A 20,890-nucleotide genomic window follows, 5' to 3' on the forward strand; every position below is an offset into this window, starting at 1 on the left:
CAAATACTGGCATTTTAATGCCACCTTTGACCTGGATCTCAACAAACAAACAAACAAACAAACCTGAAACTAAAACACAGCTTCCCTTCAGTTCTTGATTTTCTTATGTTATCCAGAGTCAAGACACTCTAAGGCAAAAGATGTCAGAAGAATTTCTTCTTGAACTGTAACTAAAGTGAATAAACTCACTCTTGCTTGATTTCACTCTCTATCTTTTAAACACTCCGTCCCTGCCCCATATCTGGAAACTTTGAAACAACACGTGCATGCCAGTCTAAGATACACCTGCCGTGACTGCTACTTTATCACAGAATCACAGAATTGTAGGGGTTGGAAGGGACCTCTAGAGATCATCGAGTCCAACCCCCCTGCCAAAGCAGGTTTCCTACACCACATCATACAGGTAGGCGTCCAGGTGGGTCTTGAATATCTCCAGAGGAGATTCCACCACCTCCCTGAGCAGCCTGTTCCAGTGATGGAAGCTTATAGAAATTTTATAGAATGCTTTTTACTGTCTAATTAAATACTATTAAATTAAATACTAAGGTCCCATGCAGATTTGTCCCACGCCAGCTTACTGTGCAAGTTAGAATACTCTTACAGTAAGACTGCCTGTATGTTGTCCACTGACAATCTCTTTTTAGAAATCAGTTGAAGCATACAAACCTGTATTCCTATCAGATTTACTGACAAAGATTGGACAAACGGAAGCATATTATTAAAGTGTTACCAAATATGTTTGCTTCTGAATAATAAAAAACGGAAGTAAAATGACATATCATAGGGATTACAAACCTGCAACCATTTATGACTCACAGACTTGAGCTGCTGTACCTACAAAAAGCTGTAGCTGTATTCCCCCAAATTTACTGTTGTCCACTAAGCTCCACAAACATACCCTGAGATTCGCAGCTGTTTCATCTGACCCAGGACATCTTTTCTTTATAGTTCTAAGGTTGTAACTTCTATGTTTATTTTAGAAAGCAAAATATTGCTATTGGTTTGTTTGTGTGTTTTTTGTTTTTACTAACAGTTTGAGAGAGAAGCACATTTACTATAGTAGCATTACATAGGCTTACAGCAAAGCAGCATAATTATGATCACCAAGAGAGCTGCCACTGAACAGGTTCTGAGCTGCTGATATCAGGCTTGCTACTTTTCCTACAATTTTTTTATTATTTGCCCTTCTGTGCACGTCAAATGAAGAGATAAAAAATTCTAAAATACATTCTGCATTGTTTACTGCATAATATTGCTATATAGACATATGCTAATTGCATAATATCGCTATATAGACATATGCTAATCTTATAATTCAGGTTGGTGTTCATTTCCAGTGGCACGGATGAAAAGCAATTCAGTACTTAACGTTCATACTTAATCTCTTCAGGGAAATACCTCAAAGGCCTGCTCTGTTCATAATGCAGAGAATGACACTGACAGGTTCTGAAGAGATCGGCATCCAAACTTACAGCAAAGCAAAAGGATGCCAGCAGTCACTGCTCAGAAGGTTGTAAATCAATAACTAGGTAACAGCAATATCATTTGACTAGTGATAGTCATTTGTATTACCTCCAGGTAAGGGAGAAATTAAGCCCTTTAGCTCAAAAACGTTCAGTCTGTAAAAGGAAAGTTGTATTTTCAGCTGACTGATTACACTGACAAAGTTCAACTTATTCTCACTTAACGCTACTGTTGCATTTAAGTAGACATAGCTCACTAGGACTCATACTAGAAAACATTTGCATCTTACTGAAAAGCTCTCATTAATCACTTCCTCTATTCACAGTGAAGCAGCTATGATAATCAATTCTTATTTACACAGCTGTGAGATGAATAATTTTAAAGTTCTACTGTAATTGTTTTTCTGTTCTGCTGAAAAATGGCTCAGGAAAACTGAGGGTTTTCTTCATACATATGGAATGTGCGCACAGGAATGTCTAAGTCTCTTATTTGGAATACTTAATTACATCAAACTCTGCTGGAGAAATGAAGATTAAGTCTGCTCTCCATCTCCTAGGTTTGCACACTGCTTATAAGATTAAAATCTGCCTTTGCATAAATATAAAGAAATCGATTTCTGAGTAGTGTGTCTTGGCTCTTTGTGGCTAGAATGTAGTTAAGGTACCAAAGGAAAGGGAAGATTAATACAAATACTGGAATGTAGATGGACGCACACAAATATTCCCTTCATGAGGAAGGTGCTGCTCTGTTACAAAACCATACTTATTTCTGAAGAGCAGAATCAAGTCATCCAAAGAGACATAGGTGCCATCCTTGAGGTGGACAAAGACCTCAGAGACCTGCTCTGAGCAGGAGGTTGGATGAGACAGGGCACCTGACAAAACAATAACTCTAAATTGTTGATAATATTGATAATATTGTTGAGATAAACGTATTGGGAAAGAGATTTTGTATCCAACGGAGGCCTCTGCATTTAAGCAGAAAGGATCTTTCTTTCATGATTTCGCCGGGAAGTATTGCTAATGGTTGGACTAGATGATCTTCTAGGTCTTTTCCAACCTTGATAATTCTGTGATTTTTCTCTTTTTCTGCCTATCTTTCCCTCAATAAACCAATCACAGCCCCCACCTCATGAAGGAGCCGCTACCAACACTCCAATGCGCGCGCAGAGACACCTCCCCACAGCGAGCCGCTACTCCGCGCATGCGCACACAACACAGAGCCGCGTGTCAAAGCCCAAGTACGTACAACTCCACTCTATTTATATGGCGTCTGTCCGTGATTGGCCTGTAGAATGACCAATAGTCCGATAGAGAGCTCACAGGGCAGCCAATAGGAGTGCAGTATTGGCTAAGTAGGCGGGGCTTGCTACGGGCAGCGGGAGCAGTGTGGGTGGTGACTGTGTGAATGTGCTTGGCGCTGCCTTATGGCTGCCTCTCCAGTCTCGCATCTTCTCGCCCTTCTGCTCCTCCTGCGGTTGTGGCCTTGTCCCTGCTACGGGGATCCGGCCTCTAACCCGGCCGTGACGGCCCGGCTGGCGGCGAAATGGCCGGCGACCCCATTGCTGCTGGAGGCGAGGTGCGTGCAGCCCCCGCCGCCCTCCTCGGGGGAAGGGAGCGGCGTTTGCTGCCCAGGCCGGGGGTCGGGTGGGAGATTGGGGAGGGGGGGAGAGGGGTATTCAGTGGTTCTATGATTCTCTGGTCATGATCTCGCTCAACTTATGGGAATGCATTAATGAAGATGAGCTGCTGTAGTAAATCACGCCTTCAGGAAGCGTACTGCTCATTTACAATCATAAATTAAAAGTATTGAAGCCTAGATGCTTTCCAGCTTTAGAAGTTTGTGGCTCCTGAGCCTGTTTGTTTTACAAAATCTGTTGCTTATTTAATGTCAACGTGCTTCATGCTGCATGGAGGACTCCCACAAAAGGGGGGACTGCAAGCTCCTGTGATCAAAGAAGTGGCAAGGTTCCAAAGTAAACATGAGAAAACGGTGCACTCGTGATAGCAACAGCTGATGTTTCCTTAAGAAAGACTAAAGAAGTGTTACCATTAAGTGTAAAAACTGTATTCAGAATAAAGCAAATTCAGCCTTTTTCAATTATAATGAACAACCCGTCTTTGAAAGTGTTTGAGAGGTTGTGACCTCCCTTCTTTATCAAAGTAAACACTGTAACGGATAATAGTCTGTGATTGAATTAAAAATGTAACCCAACGCTGTGTTCTTGTTTGTATATGTAGCTGCTATTTAATAAAAGTTTCTATTCTCAACTGGTTTCCGTATACAACAGTATATTGGTAAGCAAATGGAAAAAATAAAGAGAGAACACGTGTTTATTGGTAGTCTCTTTACTTTACAGCTCTGACCATAAAGTTTGGTTTGGTAGTATTTTGTTCAAAATTTAACCAAAATATACCAGGTATTAAGTGCTCCATTCTTGCTGGGTCTTTGTTGTTACTTCAAAACAGCAGAGGATTTTTACTATGGTATGTCTTTGAAGAAATTCAACCTATGGACAATTCATTTTTATTTTTTGAACAGTGAATTTATTGCAGAAGATGGTAATGAGAAGTTTTGGCAGTTCTTGGAAACTGTACGAGAATTAACAATTTATAAGCAAGGAGGTAAGTTGAACAGCATGCTAGTTTTAATAAATTGCCTTTCTGTCCTTTATGAGAATCAAGCTAACACATCAGCTACTTGCAGTCAGGTAAAGCCTGTCTCTTCTGTGACTTCTTGTTAAACAGTTTTCTTTCAGAAAGTTTCAGCTTATTTTCTCCCAGAGAAAATATTCTCCACCTGCAGGGCTGTTTTAAAAACAAGGAAGACAAGATGGACTGAGCTGCTTTTACAGCGTGGAACAGAAATGCTAAGATTAAATACACCTCCCCTCTGATACGATTCAGCAAGAGTTTATAGGAATATTCAGAATTAATGTGTTGTGGAAGGAGTATGTATGAAGAGCAGAGAATCACACAAATGGCTAAAATGAGAGTGATAGTTAAAGGAAAAAAGGAAGAAAACGCAGACATATTAAGTAATTCTTGGTGATGTAGAGACTGTATTAACAATTATGTTTGTGTTTTAGAATAATATTGGGGGCAAAGCATAATGAAATACTTTCTGTGATGACAGAATATTAAGTTGCTAGAAGTTCTGAGATAAAATCAACTGAATCATAAAGGAAGGTGAGCCATCTCCAAAAATATCTTAGGGAGTAGCTTAGTAGAAAGGGCAAGAACTAATAACAAAAAATGTTTCAACGTGTTACTTGGTATTAAACCTATTTGTAAGTTTAATAGATGAACAAGGCAAAAAAGCTTCTGAACAAGTTAAGTTTGTATCATTCGTTCTTTATTTCAAAATAGTAGCATTCTTTAAGGCAAGGGGATGTGCCACTAGAAGAAGCTATATTATATATATATAAATTGAATGTTAACGTAAGTAATCAGAAGATGGAAAGTAGGAAAATCATCTCAGCAACGTGAGATGATGGAAATTAATCCCTATCATGCTCAGAATATAATATATTGCAGGGAAATAGAACTCAAGGAACGACACGTCTCTGCAAGTATGACTGAATACAAGTCAAAAAGTTTGTTGTGTCCCTGTGGGTAAGTCTCTGAGAGCATTGTGCTTAGCAATGCCCAAAGAAGCGATAGACTTAGGAAATTGGTGGAAACGGAACAGAGACCAACACGGTGAACAACATTTGCTTGCTTATGATTGCATGGAGCATTTTTGTGTTGAGTAGAACATGATGTTCTGCTCTATTTTCTCACTGCTTCCGTTGCATATCCTTCTTTTTTTTTTTCAGAAAGGGTCTAGTAGAAGCAGATGATGTACAAAGAATTGTGATTATAGATGTGGGATATAAACTGGAAGGACAAAAAAAAAAAAAGTTGTGTGAGCTAATGAAAACTTGAGGATAGTTTGAGGTAAGGGATATAAACAAAACCAGAGAACAACTGAGAACAGTAAGCCTGAGTAGTGAGTGCTGTGTGGAGCTTTCTGTGTAGGAGTGTGAGGATATGGAAAATGGAATAAAGCTCAGTCTGATTTGTATCTGTCTACTAGTGGCATTTGTTATGCTATGTACCATGGCTAACTGCTTAACGTCTTTATCAAAGCTCTGGGTAGTGTCTTGCATTACAGCTGCCGCAGGGTTGTGAGTGGTACAGAACCGGGATGAATCAAGAAGCTGGCAAGCTAGAGAGATGGGCCAGGAGAAAGATCCGAAAGTTCAGCATTAAAGACACTTGAAGGATTCCTGCATGTGGGCTGGAATAACTTCAGCAACAGGATAAGAGTGGCAGTGGCTGAGTGGAAAGCAGTTCTTGAGAAACAGAGCTGTATATTCTTGCCAGCAGTGAGTTTCATTGCACCATTAGGCCCGTGAAGACCAGTTTCCTACTGAGTTGCTTGAGTGTAGCAAGCAAGTTGAGAAAAGTGATTGTTTCACTGTGGCACTTGCAAGACTGCTTCTATAGTACTAGGCCAGTTTGGTGCTCTCCGTTACAAGAAAGACACTGGCAAAGGATAAGGTCATCATAGTGCTTGGGGAACTGGAGCAGACTTGTGAGGAAAGTCTGTGAACTGGTTTGTATTCAGCATGAAGGAGAGAAGAGTAAGGGCAGATCTTATATCTTCAACTGCCTGATAGCATGATGTGCTGAAGATAGAGACAGACCCTTCATGAAGATCTGCAATAAAATGAATCAATGGGCAAAAGGTGAAACGTGGAAATTCTGGTTAGAGATTGGGAGAAATGTTTTTGCTGTGGGTGTAAGTAAGCAAGTGGACTGTTGTACACTCCATGTCGTATATTCACCGTCTTGGGAGGTACTCAGAACTCTGTGCTCAAGGCCCAGAGCAACTATATCTAGCATTAAAATTGGATCTCCCTTAAGCAGAAGTTTAGATAGGATGACTTCTAGAAGTCACTTCTAGATTTTTTTTTTTCTTCTTTTCTTGAAATGAGTAGTTAAGGTACAGTTGATATTATGTGAGCGGTAGGTAGAAAAGATTGATTGAAGTGAGTGACGATCTTTATGATATGAACAGTTGGTAAGATGGATAACAGGGTAATTTCGAACAAGAAAAAGAAATCTTAGAAGGTTAAGAAATTCTAGATTTGAAGTAGGAAAAAGGATGTGGAATTGGTATAACATTTTGTAGGGTTAGTGTGAATGTTATAGCACTTTCTTTAATAATGACTCAAATCAACTTGGATGTGAGTGAGGATATGTGCTATGAAAAATATCTGAAAGGGTAATGATGAGATACGCCCTGTTAAATTACAGTGAGATCTTCAGGTAACATGGACAACATTCTGTATAGTTACTATGAAACACATTTGGCTCTGGGCTTGTGGAAAGTTTTGAACTGAATTTGCTGCTATTTTGGGCTGTATGTAAGTTATAAAGACCACTACGATTTAATAATTTAATTGTAAAGAGAAGCACTGTTAGAAAATAATGAACCTACACTTTAAACTTGCTGCTGATTTTATATCTCAGAAAGTTAATTTAAGAACATGGAGTGAAGGTAAGTAGTCAGTTACCTGCTGACAAACAGTAACTGGAGTGTTTATTGTCTTCCTAAGTGATTTAGTTCATATGTTATCAACTCCCTCACAAATACTGAAAAACACCCAAATCCAACTACAATAACAACACAGATGAAACAAAAAGCCCCACATATGCTAATAAGGAAACTCTTTTCTCCAGTAGAATAGAACAATATATTCCACATAAACAGCAATAATGCAAATTGTCTTTTGCAGATACAGACAGTTTATCAGTACACGCTTTATTAGACCAACATTATTCAAAACAGATTGAGTGTTTTTATGCCCATACCAATCATGAAGAGGAAATAATACAGTCTCACAGGCATGGTACTTTTCTGTAATAATCATGCAATAAAATAAACTTCTATTTATACTGGCATCTGGCTTGAATTTATGGCAGTTCAACTGGCTGACGACTGTTTGAACTGCTGTAATCTGGGCACTCTTAATTCCCTGATGAGTCTGTAGGTACAAATACACATATATATATGCATTTGGAACAATCTCCATACTCTCATACTTCAAATCAATAAGCCTGTCACCCATTGGTCTTCTGACTTTATTACATCCCTTATGTTTGCTCACCCTGCTTCCTGTGCCACAGTACTTTCAATTCTGTGAAGCACCAGCATCTTTTCAGATTAATTTTGGGGTGCATATTTTTACTTGGCCTGAGGTCATAAAGAGCTCTGATAAAGACCTTTGCTTCCCTTTTGTGACCATCCTGGTCTTTTCCCTTTTATTACGTTATATTTAATCTACCTGTAATGTGAGATACAGCTGTAGTCTGTGAACATAAAATGTAGATAGATGTTAACTATTGGCTTACTTGTTATCTGCTTCAGTCCTTGTTGTAGTCAGTTTGGCTGCAGGAGCTTAGAGAGCTATTCAGCTGGCAAATTCAGACATCTCTAGAGTGAGCTAAATAGCTTTTCATGTTTTGTTGACTGCTAAACTATATTGACTAGAATGGCAGTTTACAGATGGTACATATGAAGGCTTGTGCGTTTACATTTGGATGTTTCAGACCCGGAGCTGTATCCCTATCATTGTCATCCCACTTATTTTTTAATCAGCTTTGTTAATGAATTTAATGGCTCTGTGCTACCATGCAACGCTTTACAGCCAAAACATCTGCTTCTCTGTGATTCCTCCTAACATCCTAGAAATTTATTATAGCTTCTACTTTTCAGCATAGAGTATGTTGTTAACAGTGTGCCTGAAGGGCAGGCAGTTGTCATGTTTCAAGGAGCAAATACTATATGAAAATAGTTTGAAGCATATAACAATCTTAGAAAAAGATGTTTTTGCATGTTCATATTGCTGTTGGTGTGGATTGATTTAACGTGCTGAAACTTAAAGAGGTGCAACTGTAGCCTGAATGAGGCCAGCAATGTTAGTGTAAGTAGAAATAGCCCAGTTAATTTCAAGTTTGATGGAAATGATAGTAATTAAAATTACCATAATCCCCCTGTTAGACAGGAACAGTGAAAGACTCAGCTGTCTACAGAGTAAAACGATGTTTTCTGCTATTTTGATATTAGAATGATGAACAATCGAGTGTTGCCATATTTCTTCTTCTCCAAGTTTTGTTGTGGATTTTTTTCCTTCATCTTCCAGGTTATTTTTTATTGATTTTTATTTATTTATTTTTACCTCCCTCTCAAGAGAGTCTTTTCATGAGAACTTGCTCAGAAGTTTATTCACATGTAGAGTTGGATGCAGTTAACAGACCAAAACTGGCCTGCAGGTTGTGGTATGTGGCTTGGACCATGGCAAAGAAGCATCATTTTGATAACTGCAGTCATTATCTAATACAAGTGTTTCTGATATCTACTGCATCTGAGTTGGGTACAATGAGACATGTAAGGTTGTGAGGGGTGATTTTCAGACTGTAAAAATCCCACTGGGATGATAATCCCTTTTGCGCAGAAAGAGCACCTTTAGAATACAAGAACACAGATAGATTTAAGCTGGGCAGTGAGAGTGGTTTCTCCCATCAGTTCACTTTCCCTTGATGTAATTTTTCAACTTCTTAGGAAAATACTGTAATTACACACACAGAAGATCCTTAATTGCTGCAGGTACAGCTGGTATTTAGTCATGTAAGTAAAATACATTCTGGTTACTTAGATTTTTTTTACCACTATGTCTGTTTTGCATTGGCCTGTGCACCTTTCATCTGTTCTTCAGTAGAAGACCAACCTCTGGAACAGGAATTGTGCGCAATGTGTGTTAGGGTAACAGCTTTGGTTCTCTGACTTTGTGTTTTGTGTTCAAAAATACATTGCCCTGTATAATGCATTTAGAGCAGTTCAAATTTTGATGCATGTTATTTCTTAAATTCTTTACGACAACACTGTTTTGTTTTATTTATTTTTTTCACAGCTTGTTAAAAAGTACTACAGTTTCTTCTGATTAGGCTTCTTTTCCTTGTGCCTGAAGAGAGCATGAGACTATTCATGTGTAGCCCAGAAAGCCAACCCTATTCAGCTGTATCAGAAGAGGGTTGGTTATCGGGGTGAGGGAGGTGATTGATCCCCTTTGCTCTGCCCTTATGTGGCCCCATCAGTAGTTTTGCCTTCAGCCCTGGGGTTCCCAACATAAGAAGTATGTGAAGCTCTTGGAGTGGGTCCGTAGGAGGGCCACAGGGATGATCAGAGGGCTGGAGCAGATCTGCTATGGAGAGAGGCTGAGGGCTGGGCTAGATCAGCCTGGAGAAGGAAGGCTCTGGGGAGGCCTTCCAGTACCTGAAGGGTACCTACAGGAAAGCTGGAGAGGGATTCTTTATCAGGGAATGTAATGATAGGACAAGGGGTAATGACTTTAAACTGAAAGAGGGTATGTGTGTTGCAGTGCTGGCACAGGCTGCCCAGAGAAGCTGTGAGTGTCTCTTCTCTGGAGGCATCCAAGACTAGGTTGCATGGGGCACTGGATAGCCTGACCTAGTAGGAAGCGTCCTTGCCCACAGGCAGGAGGTTGGAACTGGATGATCTTTGGGGTCCTTTCCATCCCGAATCCATCTGTGATTCTATAATATTCCACTTCCAGAAGAAAGAAATTGCTGATTTCTAGCCACAGTTCCTTATTATAACTTCTGTGGTTCCCAGACAGCGCTCACCTTCCTTTTTTACTTGGAGTCCTAATTTTGGCCTTGAGAAGGCAAGATTGTTTGAGGATTGCTGGGACTGGAATCCACATCCCTCCTCATTATCTTGTTTATCATATATTTCTAGGGAAGAAATATGATGTGAGAATAGACTAAAGGATATTACCTTCAGAAGAGCTTTATTAATATAAGCTGTGTGGTTTGAATGTTCCATAACTAAATATGAGAAAATAATTTGAAAATAATGCTCATTAAATGTAAATAACCTTCACATTTTGCATTGGAAGTAGAAGCTTGAAAAATAGAAAGAAGTGAATAAGCTCTACTCAGTGCTTTCCATATATAAGTCTGCTGAGTGGTATTATTGTCTTGAGTGGATTTGTATATTGCTGAAAATGCTTTAGTTGTTAACTGGTGCTATTCTGCTCACTTCTGGTTTATTTGTGTTATGTTAGGTCTTTAGAATTGGTAGTAAAATCAACAGTTGTCAGTGGACAACATTGAAGACTTAAGTGCCTGTCAGTGCTTAAGGAATATTTGCCTATTACACTGCATGGATAGAGATGTCATGCAGTTGGAAACTAAATACTAAAAATTTGTTGTTTTTTTTCTTCAACAGATACGGAGTATTCGTATTACAATTTAATCTTGAAGAAAGCAGGACAATTTTTATCCAATTTCCAAATCAATCTGTTGAAGTTTGCACTTTCCATACGGGCGTATTCTCCAACCGTTCAGATGTTTCAGCAGGTATATTCAAGGAATATATTCTCCCATACATTTGGTGAATGATTTATGTGCTGTTTTGGCTTCAGAGTAAATCATGTTCATTATTGCAGTTCAGTAATGTACACGCTGGTGGTTTTTTGCAGTCGAATCTGATCTGTATTATAAAACTCACAATGTTATGTTTTATAAGCTGGTTTGATTGTGCAGAATAAATATTTCTGCTTAATTGTATGGATAGCTTTACTTCCAGGGTAATTTTTTTTTAATTGTTCTTTCTTAAAATTCAAGTGGTTTTATTTGATTCTTTGTTTTTACATTGTTTTAAATACTGTAATGGGAATTCAGACATTTCCCAAAGTGGGAGATTTCCTACAGATGCAAGACATTTAGATCTGTAATTTAGTGGACTTCTCATCTCTTCCATTATGTTAATATTTCAGAATTTGAAATACAGAGTAGTCAAATATTGACAGTAACTAAAATTAAAAATGCCTTTGAGTGCAGTCTGTGATATCAGCCTATGGAGGACATTTCTGAGCCCCATCATTACAGAACATAACTATACTTGTATTTTCTGGAATATGACCACATTTGATAGACTGCATCTCACAAAGTTTGGTCTAGGTCTTTTAATATTTTCCATTACTGTTTTCACATGTACACAACTTTGAATGGGCTTAATTAGAAACACAACTCAATGACAGCTGTTATTTTAATCAGAGGGATATGAGTTTAAGTGCAATCAAAGTATTCTGGTTAAGTATAATTGTTGAAATATTAGATTGCAGCTGATGAACCTCCACCAGAAGGCTGCAGCGCATTTGTGGTTATCCATGAGAAGCACACCTGTAAGACTAATGAAATTAAAAAGCTTCTGAAGAAGGCTAATAAGAGGTAAATGTCATGATCTTGTTTTAAGAGAAAGAAATGCATCCCTAAAAGCCAAAATGCATTATAGCAGTTCTGCTTGAAATAGTTTGGGATTTTACATGCTGTACATTTGATATTAACAACCCCATAAATCAGTACTTACTGCCTATTTAAAATACACGTTATTCCAAAGGAATTACTTCTGGTTCTGGAATATTTTAAATGCTCAGTGTTGCGGAAATTCATTAAATACGCATCAAAATACACTTTTAAAATAAAACAAAGAGCTTTGCTCCTCTAACTGCAGGAATATTTTTGATTTTTTTCCTCTTTTTGTTGGTGTGAGATAGTCAAGTTTACAGTGCGCAAACATACTGTTCCATGCTTCAGAGTCAGTGCTTCTACCAGCGGACACGTTTATGTAGTTGTTGTCAATGTATTTGAGAGTTTCTGAACTGTAGGAGTGAAAGATGAATCTATGTAAGCTGGCATAACTTTTCTTAACCTGTGCACCAATCAAAACTCTGTAGGTTTTGTCCAGTGGAAACTAGCACTGCTCCATAATGAGTTGCGGACATGAAATAATGTAGAACCTATTCAAGTAAATAAATAATAATGAAAGCAAAATGTTTACCAAAACAGAAAACAATTGTATTTTTTCAAGATGTAGGTGTATGTAGGTGTGGTTTTATTTTTCTTTCTGCAGTGGTCAAAGTCATCATACTCTCAGTCCATACTCTCAGCTACTTCATGGAGGTTTGAACCTGAAAGATGATGTAGTGAGCCATAATTCTTGGAGTTTGATTTTGACCAAATGTAAACTGTGAAAAAAAAAGAAAAGATTACCACAGTGTCTGAGTGTACTGTTCTTTGCATTGCAACCTTTATGGCTGCAGGGACAAAATCTTATTGAACTTCCTCTCTTTTTATCTAGCCCAGAAACAGATGAATCACTCAAATATTTAGAGTTCCCAAAGCTAAACTTTTAAGAAAAAATGTTCCCCTCCAAGTAGTTTCCGCTATTATTTCCAGTTACGCTCTGGGTAGTAAATGCTCAGTCATTAGTGCTGGAGACTTAGAGCCTAAGTGATATAGAAAGGGCTGTGCTCCTCCACTGCCTTTTCTGTGTGGTGTACGTAATGACATATGGGACAGTGTACTGTCTTGCTGTTGGTTCCTCTAACTCAGTTATTCTTTTTCTCTGTGGCTTTTAGGACAAGTAGTCCTTTGGTTTTATTGATGTATGCTTCTCCCTTTTGAACTCCTCCTATTTTGAACTATTTTCCCTTGTGCTTTTTGTTGTTTTTTGGTCTTTGTCCGTCCTGACTCTTTCAGTTAAGCCAGGCTTAAGCAAGGTTTTCAGTTATACTTTTAAATTCCCTGTATGGAATGGGAACCTGAAGAAATACTTTGTTTTATAGGTATTGTAGTTTCAAGCCTCAGTGAAAGAAATAAGAGCTTGCAGCATTATTTTGTGCAGATCCATCAGCTCAGTCTGATGTCTAGGAGGGCTCAGGCACTTTGGACTGAGGAGAGCCCAAAAGGATAAGGTCTACGTGTCAAGATCAAGGCTTTGTTTCAGCCCTTCCTTTATGCAGCATCCACCGTGATGTGTTTCAGTTATGTTCCAGTGGGCTGTGTGGCTCTAATAGAAACTATTCTGTGAAGATGCAATGGGCTGCTCAACGGCCTTGAATGTTTCAAAGAAAAATCTTCAGTGATAAAATGATTAGAATTGCGTATCTTGAAAACAACACTACGATTTCTGGGGCATTTTCATCCGAGAGCAGAAATATCTGATGAGAGTTATGCATGCTACTTTGGCAACTATCTGTACAGGGATGTCATTGGCCATAGTACCCTAGTAGCTGGTTAATAGGTGCCAGAACACACATCCATGTATTATTTTATCATTTTTGCCTGCTGATCTTCTGTTCCTTACCTTTCTGGCAGCATTCTCATGAGAGACTCTTTTAGCAAGACATTAATTAGCTTATAGCAGTAAAAGAATCAATTCTTCATTGCTGTTCAGTTTCAAAGAGAAACAGAATGAAGGTTTATCTTGGATTTACGGAATGCATTAGTTCCAAAATTGCAGGTCATTACAGTAGCCCTGTGCTGTGTTATTTTACTCAGTGATTAAGTTTTTAGTGAAGCTTGGTCACTGTAATGTGGAATGCATTCTTTGAGACTGTTGGCGCTCAGGACTGCTGTGACAGCTGTTGGTATTTTTTGAGACCAAGGATTATTCATCTCTTCTGCCTAGGTGACTGGGTGTAGGAAAGAGAACCTCCTTTGATTTAGGCTTTTGGCGCCCTATGAATGACTGTGGCAGATGTAGTATCTCTGGGTGTTGGAAGGAAGTTTTTGAAGTCACATCACTATTTTTGCTTTCACTGGGACAAATCTGGATCTGTTCTTGAACAGAGCTTACTTATTCAATTGTTTCAGATTTTCTTATGGCACCTACTTTGTATTTCCTGTCCTGTGATAAGCAGGGGAAAGCTTACCTGACACTTCTGCAACATATGGCTGCATGCTCCCAAGTTTATTCTAAAGCCAGGCTCCTTCTTTGGTCTCTGCCTTGCAAATGTTGTCTCCTACTGCACACCTACCAAGCTTACATAGGATGTCAAGGCCGTGAGCAGCTTGGTACAGATTGACACTGCTTTGAGTGAGGAATTGAAGCAGATGACCTCCAAAGATCCCTTCCAATGTAAATTATTATCCTGTGATTTTATAAGGAAGATGTTCCTAAGCTTTGCAGCACAGAAACTGTGGCATGTGGAGCTCTTCTCAGGCCTTACAAGTATGATTTTTGAATGAGTGTGTAGCTTCAGTGCACACATTTGTGCAGAATATGTTGGGTTAGAATTTCTTGGGTTGCCTTGGGAAGGTTTGGAGAGGGTTTATTGATTTTTCCAGTGTGACTGTACAAAAGCAACTTCGGGGAAAAAAAGTGCTTATCGATATTTAGCACCTTGAGAACATTACTTATTGTATCACCTGTTACTTTCCAACTACTTAAAAGATATTTGCAGTCATCTAAGAAAATATTTAATTTATTGCAGGTACAAAAGCATAACTTTTCTGCAGTCATGGCATTGAATGAGGAGGGTAGGTGGGCAATCAAAATTAGCAAAATTACTAAATTTAAAAAAGCTTGATGGTATAAGCGATAACCTCACTTAGTTTCCATGTGTGTTAGCAGCTTTCTTGAACTTGGCTGAATTTCCTTCTGCTGTTTTGTTACTCACTGATTGCTCAGTGTATCTCTAATAGATCTAATGTCATTTCAATTAAAATGTTCTTGCTGTAAGCAATTATTGCCCCGAATGCCGATGCTGTGCTTTTCATTTTGCTCTCTGTGTTGCAATTTGATAAAATACATTAAAGTACTTATAGTTTATGCTGATTTTTCAGTTTTTGAGACTTTAATTTGAAAAGTGGTGTTTTAAGTTCGTTTGTGAGCAACTGCGATTATTTTGAAATGGTTTTATGTATCTCGTTCTTTTCTAGTGTGTAAGAGTATAAGCTTATCATATAATCGTTTTTCAGTTTTGAAGCAGAAAAACTGCCGCTGTTTTTATTTCTCTTCTGAATACGTAATTACACAATTATTTGTTTCTCAAATCAGACCCAGGCCGTATCTTTTTAAAGGAGATCACAAATACCCAGCTCTCAAAGAGGATGGCCCGGTTGTTGTTCTTTATGCAGAAATGGGTACTAAAGACTTCGTTAAATTCCACAAAATTTTGTCTGAGAAGGCTCAAAAGGAGGAAATTGTTTATGTTCTCCGGCATTATGTTCAGGTATGCAATTCAAGTAAACGTTGATTCAGTAAGCTGTTAACATTCTATCTCTATTTTTCTTGTTTTGTGTTTTTTTTAATAAACATGCTTTATACATTTGTTTTTGTATATGCCTGAATTATGTGTACTACACATACAAGTTCTAATTTAGAGTCATAGAATTGTAGTCACCAAGATTGGAAAAAACCTCTGAGATCACCCAGTCCAGCCATCCACCTACCATCAATATTGCCAACTAAACCGTGTCCCTCAGTACAACACCTGTATGATTACTGAGCACCTCCAGGGGCAGTGACTCCACCACCTCCATTCCTGCCCATTCCAGCACTTGGCCACTCATTTGTGGCCAAGTGCTCACACTCACACAATTACATATAATTTTATGATTTCACATGTTCATTATAGTACAGCAGCATGAGAGTCAATGACGTTACTCAGTTTCGACGTTTGTATTCCTCAGTGTCAGTATTTTAAAAACCATGTTTCTGAATGTCTTCCCTGTCTTACTCTTAACACAGAAACAAGACAAAACTAATACCAGTACATGGAACTATACCATCTCCTTGTGTTGATTCTCAGAAGGTTTTTGTAATTTATATTCCAAGTACGGCTTTCAAATGGTGCAACTAATACAAAAATAATCTGTAGCACTGAGAGGTTGCTGCAATTTATGCCGGCCAGGCATTTCATGGAAATGAGATCTGTGGTTTGCAGATTACTTACAGAATTGTTTGCTCACAATAATGAAATAGAGAATCTGAGGAAGCCAAACTTAAATTCTAAGATGTATAGGACTGTAGTTTTCACTTAACTTTTGTTTCTTTTATGCACCTGCAATACTCACAGTCTCCTTATTCTGACCTGTCTATGCAAGGTGGTCTCCCAAAATGCGTCTGTCTTCTTTGCAGCACTTTCCCTCTCTGTAAGACTGCCCTTCCCTTTTCCTCCTTCCCCACAACTTCCACTTTGTGTTTTTTGGTTCCCACTGAAGCTGGTTCATTTTTCATTAAATGCCCAGAGAAGGGGGTGTTAAAAGAAGAGAGACAGTCTTTCTGCTGTCTTTTATTATTGTTATTATTATTGTTGTTGTTGTTGTTGTTGTTGTTATTATTACTATTGTTGTTATTATTGTTGTTGTTGTTGTTATTATTATTATTATTATTTGCCGGAACCGTAAAGTGAAAGGTGAACTGTCATAACATTTTAAAGTTACAGTTAATTGTTAATTTTCTGTGCAGATGGTTTTTTTAAGCTGTGTTTTTTGTTCTGTTAAAATAATATCATCAAACAGAAACCACGCTCCAGAAAAATGTATTTATCCGGATATGGTGTAGAACTTGCAATAAAGAGCACAGAATACAAAGCAGTAGATGACACACAGGTTAAAGGTATGCTGTGTTTTACTGGCTTTTTGTTTGTTTGTTTGTTTTCATTTATGGTATTCTATCAGAGATACTATTAAAATATGCTGTCATTTGTGGCTATAAAGTCAGTAGTCTTTTGAAGGTTGTACTTAATTTATTTTTCTTAGAATCACAGAATTGCTCAGGTTGGAAAAGACCATCAAGTCCAACCACAACCTGAACATGCTACCATGCATAGTGAAGGCTCACACATTAAGGCATTAAAAGACATGGAAGCACTGTAGACAGCAGTGCTTAGGATACAGTTCATTTCTTAACCTACAATTACTGTTATCTGTTGCTGTACAGTGTACCCCATTCGTTTTCTTTTCAATTGCTGCAAAACTGTTTTACCTTTGATCTTCTATTATTTTGTGCCTGTTGGTATCTCTGATGAGGCAATTACCACAGTGTTTTGGGTTTGATTATTTTTCCTAAACTAGTTCTGATTTTTCTAATTTCTAAAATAATTTCTCATTCTTCTGCAGGAAGGCTGGGCCGTAGTATGTAGTACTACTGTATCTTATTGTGTGTTGAAACGAGACATACACCAGTGAAAACTATAGCTATAGCATTCTGACAAAGAGAAATTACTTTGTGTGGAGATCTGCAAGACTTAAAGAAAGTTACAGTTACCTCTCTTTTGTCAGGACTATGGTTTGATAACCTTTGAGCCTCTTCAGAAATAGATTAACTGTGGAAGCAAACTGTTCTCTGGCTTGAGTCCAATGTTGGGGATTCAAGGACTCTAAAGTCAAGGATTTTTGGAAAAATCTGCTATTGGTTGGCTGATAGGAAATATACCTTTCCACTCAATCAAACTGAGAAATGACTTCTATGGGAATTAAACCATTCAACCATAGCAGTTTATGTTGAGATTCTAAACATTAGAAGAATTAAATTTTAAAAAATAATTTGAATATTGGTAGGTACTGTAAAGTGATTCATTCTGGTGCCAAAAATATGAATGCAAGGATATAAATCTAATTGAAATTGCATCTGGGGGTGACAGCTTTCTGATTGCATGTTTCTGTTAACAGTCTTATAATTAGCAAGAATTATACATTAGACTACTTAAGTAACTTTCTTGTTTTGTATTGCATATGTGTATGTTCAGTAACAAATGAAACCAAAAAGGAGGAAGATGAGGAGGAGGAGGAAGAAGAAGGTGATGTTCAAGGATTTCTCTTTGGCAAATTAAAGTGAGTTGTCATAAGTTATAATGAAACTCTTGCATTTGTTTCTGGAACATAAACCAAAAACATATATATATATGTGTGTGTGTGTGTGTGTGCGTGCATGTGTGTGTGTGTATAAATATATATAAGAAGGGAAATCTGTGTTGAAAATGCTTTTATCCTCCGCGGCTGAGAATTCTGGTTAATTCATTTTTGTACGTCTTGTGAGTGTAAAGATGCAATCATTGTTTAGTCTACTCGTTTCAATTTATTGCTTTTAGCCTTCTAATTTTCTTCAAATGTATGCAATAAACTATTTTCAAAGGCAGAAATTCCCTCTGAGTTACAACATCTTAGGTAGCACTGTGAAAAAATTGGTGTGTTTTCAAAGCGGATGGTCATTAATATCTTGGGCTTGAGGGGTGATATATTTGTTTGTTAATTTATGTTCTGCTCTTGCAGGAACTTCTGTTTCCAAGTTGCTGTCTGTTAGTCCAATTGATAGGTGAAATTGGATGCTACTCTCCTTTTGAGATCTGTGGGTTACTTCTGGTCATTCATTGATTGATTTATTTCATGATTGCAACCATCAAAAGTGCTTCCCTTTTCCTGAGCCTGGGTTGTGGGTCTTCTTTAGTGTCATTTTCTCTTATCTTTTAAAGCAAAAAGTAAACCTGTAGATATTCTCACCAAACTGTATGGCTTCCCAGAGTTTTGATCCGCTGAATTCTTGAGAGCCCATCCCTACTACAGTTTTTAAGATAAACACACTGAGATAGAAGTGCAAGCTTCCTTATCACTTCTTCCATCTGTAGAGACCTTTTGCAGCAGGTTAAATCAGATACTTATGGCATATTTTTATCTGAGCTATTTTCTTCCTGGGTTGCGCTAGATTTAGCTATACTTAGGTTCTTCATGTTGCACTGTAGCCAGTTTGTGAAGCTGTCAGATAATTACTCAGAAACCAGTGTTTCTAGGATCTTATTTTTTCCCTTTTTCATACTGGAGATGAAAGAGATGTGATAAGAATCTTTAGATTGTCCTTTAGTTATAGCTATGCCAAAGCTTATTCTTTTCTTAGCTGTGAAACAGTTGTCTTTCTAGGATGTTGTAACTTCTGTTTTTAGCAACTTTTTGCTTCTTGTTCTATAATCTCATAGAAAAGCCTTGAGAAATTTAAAGGAGATTGTTTGCCATTGGAGAATGTCTTATCACAGACTGAAGTTTTGCTTTCAAAGCTTCTTTGCCCAACTGTGTTTTAGAAAAAAGATGATAGAATCATAGAATGACCAAGGCTGAAAAAGACCTTCAAGATCATCCAGTCCAACTATCCATGAATCACTAATATTTCCCTGCTAAACGGTGTCACTCAGTACAACATCTAGATGTTTCTTGAACCCCTCCAGGACTGGTGACTCCACCACCTCCCTGGGAAGCCCATTCCAGAGCCTCATCACTCTTTTGGAGAAGTTTTTCCTAATGTCCAACTTGAATCTCTCCTGGTGTGACTTGAGGTCATTCCCTCTAGTCCAAAGGCTAGTTACATGAGTGAAGAGGCCAATCCCCAACTCACAACAACCTCTCTTTATGAAATTGTAGAGAGCAGTAAGGTCACCCCTGAGCCTCCTCTTCTCCAGACTAAATCCCAGCTCCCTCAGCCAATCCTCATAAGATTTGTACTCCAGACCCCTCACAGCTTCGTTGCCCTTCTCTAGACACATTCCAGGACCTCAGTGTCTTTCTTGTAGTGAGGGGCCCAAAACTCAATACAGTACTTGAGGTGTGTCCTCACCAGTGCTGAGTACAGCAGGATGGATGACCTCCCTGCTCCTGCTGGTAACACTATTTCAGATACAAGTCAGGATGTCACTGACCTTCTTGGCCTCCTGGGCACAGTGCTGGCTCATGTTTAGGCAAGTAGTGATCAATACCCCTCAGTCCGTTTCTTCTGCACGGCCTTCCAGCCACTCTGCCCCAAGCCTGTAGCATTGTCTGGGTTTGTGGCCAAAGTACAGGACCTGGCACTGGTCTTGTTGAACATCATCCCATTGGTCTCAGCCCATCTATCCAACCTGTCCAGATCCCTCTGTAGGGCCTTCCTACCACCAGGCAGATTGACACTTCTTCCCAAAGTAGTGTCATCTGCAAACTTACTGAGGGTGCACTCATCCGGATCATCAGTAAAGTTACTGAACAGAAAAGGCCCCAAGACTAATCCTGTGGATCACCACTCATGACCAATCACCAGCTGGATTTATCTGCATTCACCAAATAGCGAAGCTTTTGGGCAACTGTGCTTGTCTTCAGGTCTGACTAGTGACTTGTGTGCTTGATTTTGGCAGTGATGTTAATTTATTAAAGACATTCTCTTTCCTGGCATTCTCATTCCCTACAGCCACTAGCTTGCATATGTGTTTCATGGGTAATATAACAAGCTGTGTGTTACTGCACAGTTCTGGTTGATTTTAGAGTTAATATACCATTGGCCATGTGTTATGTAGTTAACTGTACAGTTTCCTGCAGTAGATAGATAAGACGCTAATGGATATGATTAATTTTATCTTCATATTAAAATGTTTTGGTATAGACAATTGCATCCTGACCTGAAAAATAATCTGAAAGAGTTTAAGAAACATCTAATTGAAACTACAAACAGCACGGAACCATTAAAGGTTTGGGAATTACAAGGTATGTAGCAGTTTTCTATATTAGCACAATGCTGTCCATTTTCCTTTGTTATGTTTATGTGCCAG

General features: G+C 38.4%; 1 protein-coding gene across 2 annotated transcripts in view; it reads left to right on the top strand.

The window, feature by feature from the left end:
- The first annotated feature begins 2,867 nt into the window (after nt 1–2,867).
- Nucleotides 2,868–20,890, top strand: part of UGGT2 (UDP-glucose glycoprotein glucosyltransferase 2) — a 66,343-nt gene continuing 48,320 nt past the window's right edge. For both annotated transcript variants that reach the window (XM_015851550.3, XM_015851551.3), the window contains exons 1-8: nt 2,868–3,042; nt 4,006–4,088; nt 10,765–10,895; nt 11,656–11,768; nt 15,382–15,556; nt 16,848–16,944; nt 18,077–18,161; nt 20,725–20,825. In XM_015851550.3, the coding sequence (XP_015707036.2) occupies nt 2,891–3,042; nt 4,006–4,088; nt 10,765–10,895; nt 11,656–11,768; nt 15,382–15,556; nt 16,848–16,944; nt 18,077–18,161; nt 20,725–20,825 (937 nt within the window). In that variant the 5' untranslated portion in view covers nt 2,868–2,890. The remainder of the gene's footprint in view (nt 3,043–4,005; nt 4,089–10,764; nt 10,896–11,655; nt 11,769–15,381; nt 15,557–16,847; nt 16,945–18,076; nt 18,162–20,724; nt 20,826–20,890) is intronic.

Source organism: Coturnix japonica, chromosome 1 (genome assembly GCF_054131305.1).
Source record: "Coturnix japonica strain WE chromosome 1, WE-NBRP24, whole genome shotgun sequence".
NCBI lineage: Eukaryota > Metazoa > Chordata > Aves > Galliformes > Phasianidae > Coturnix > Coturnix japonica.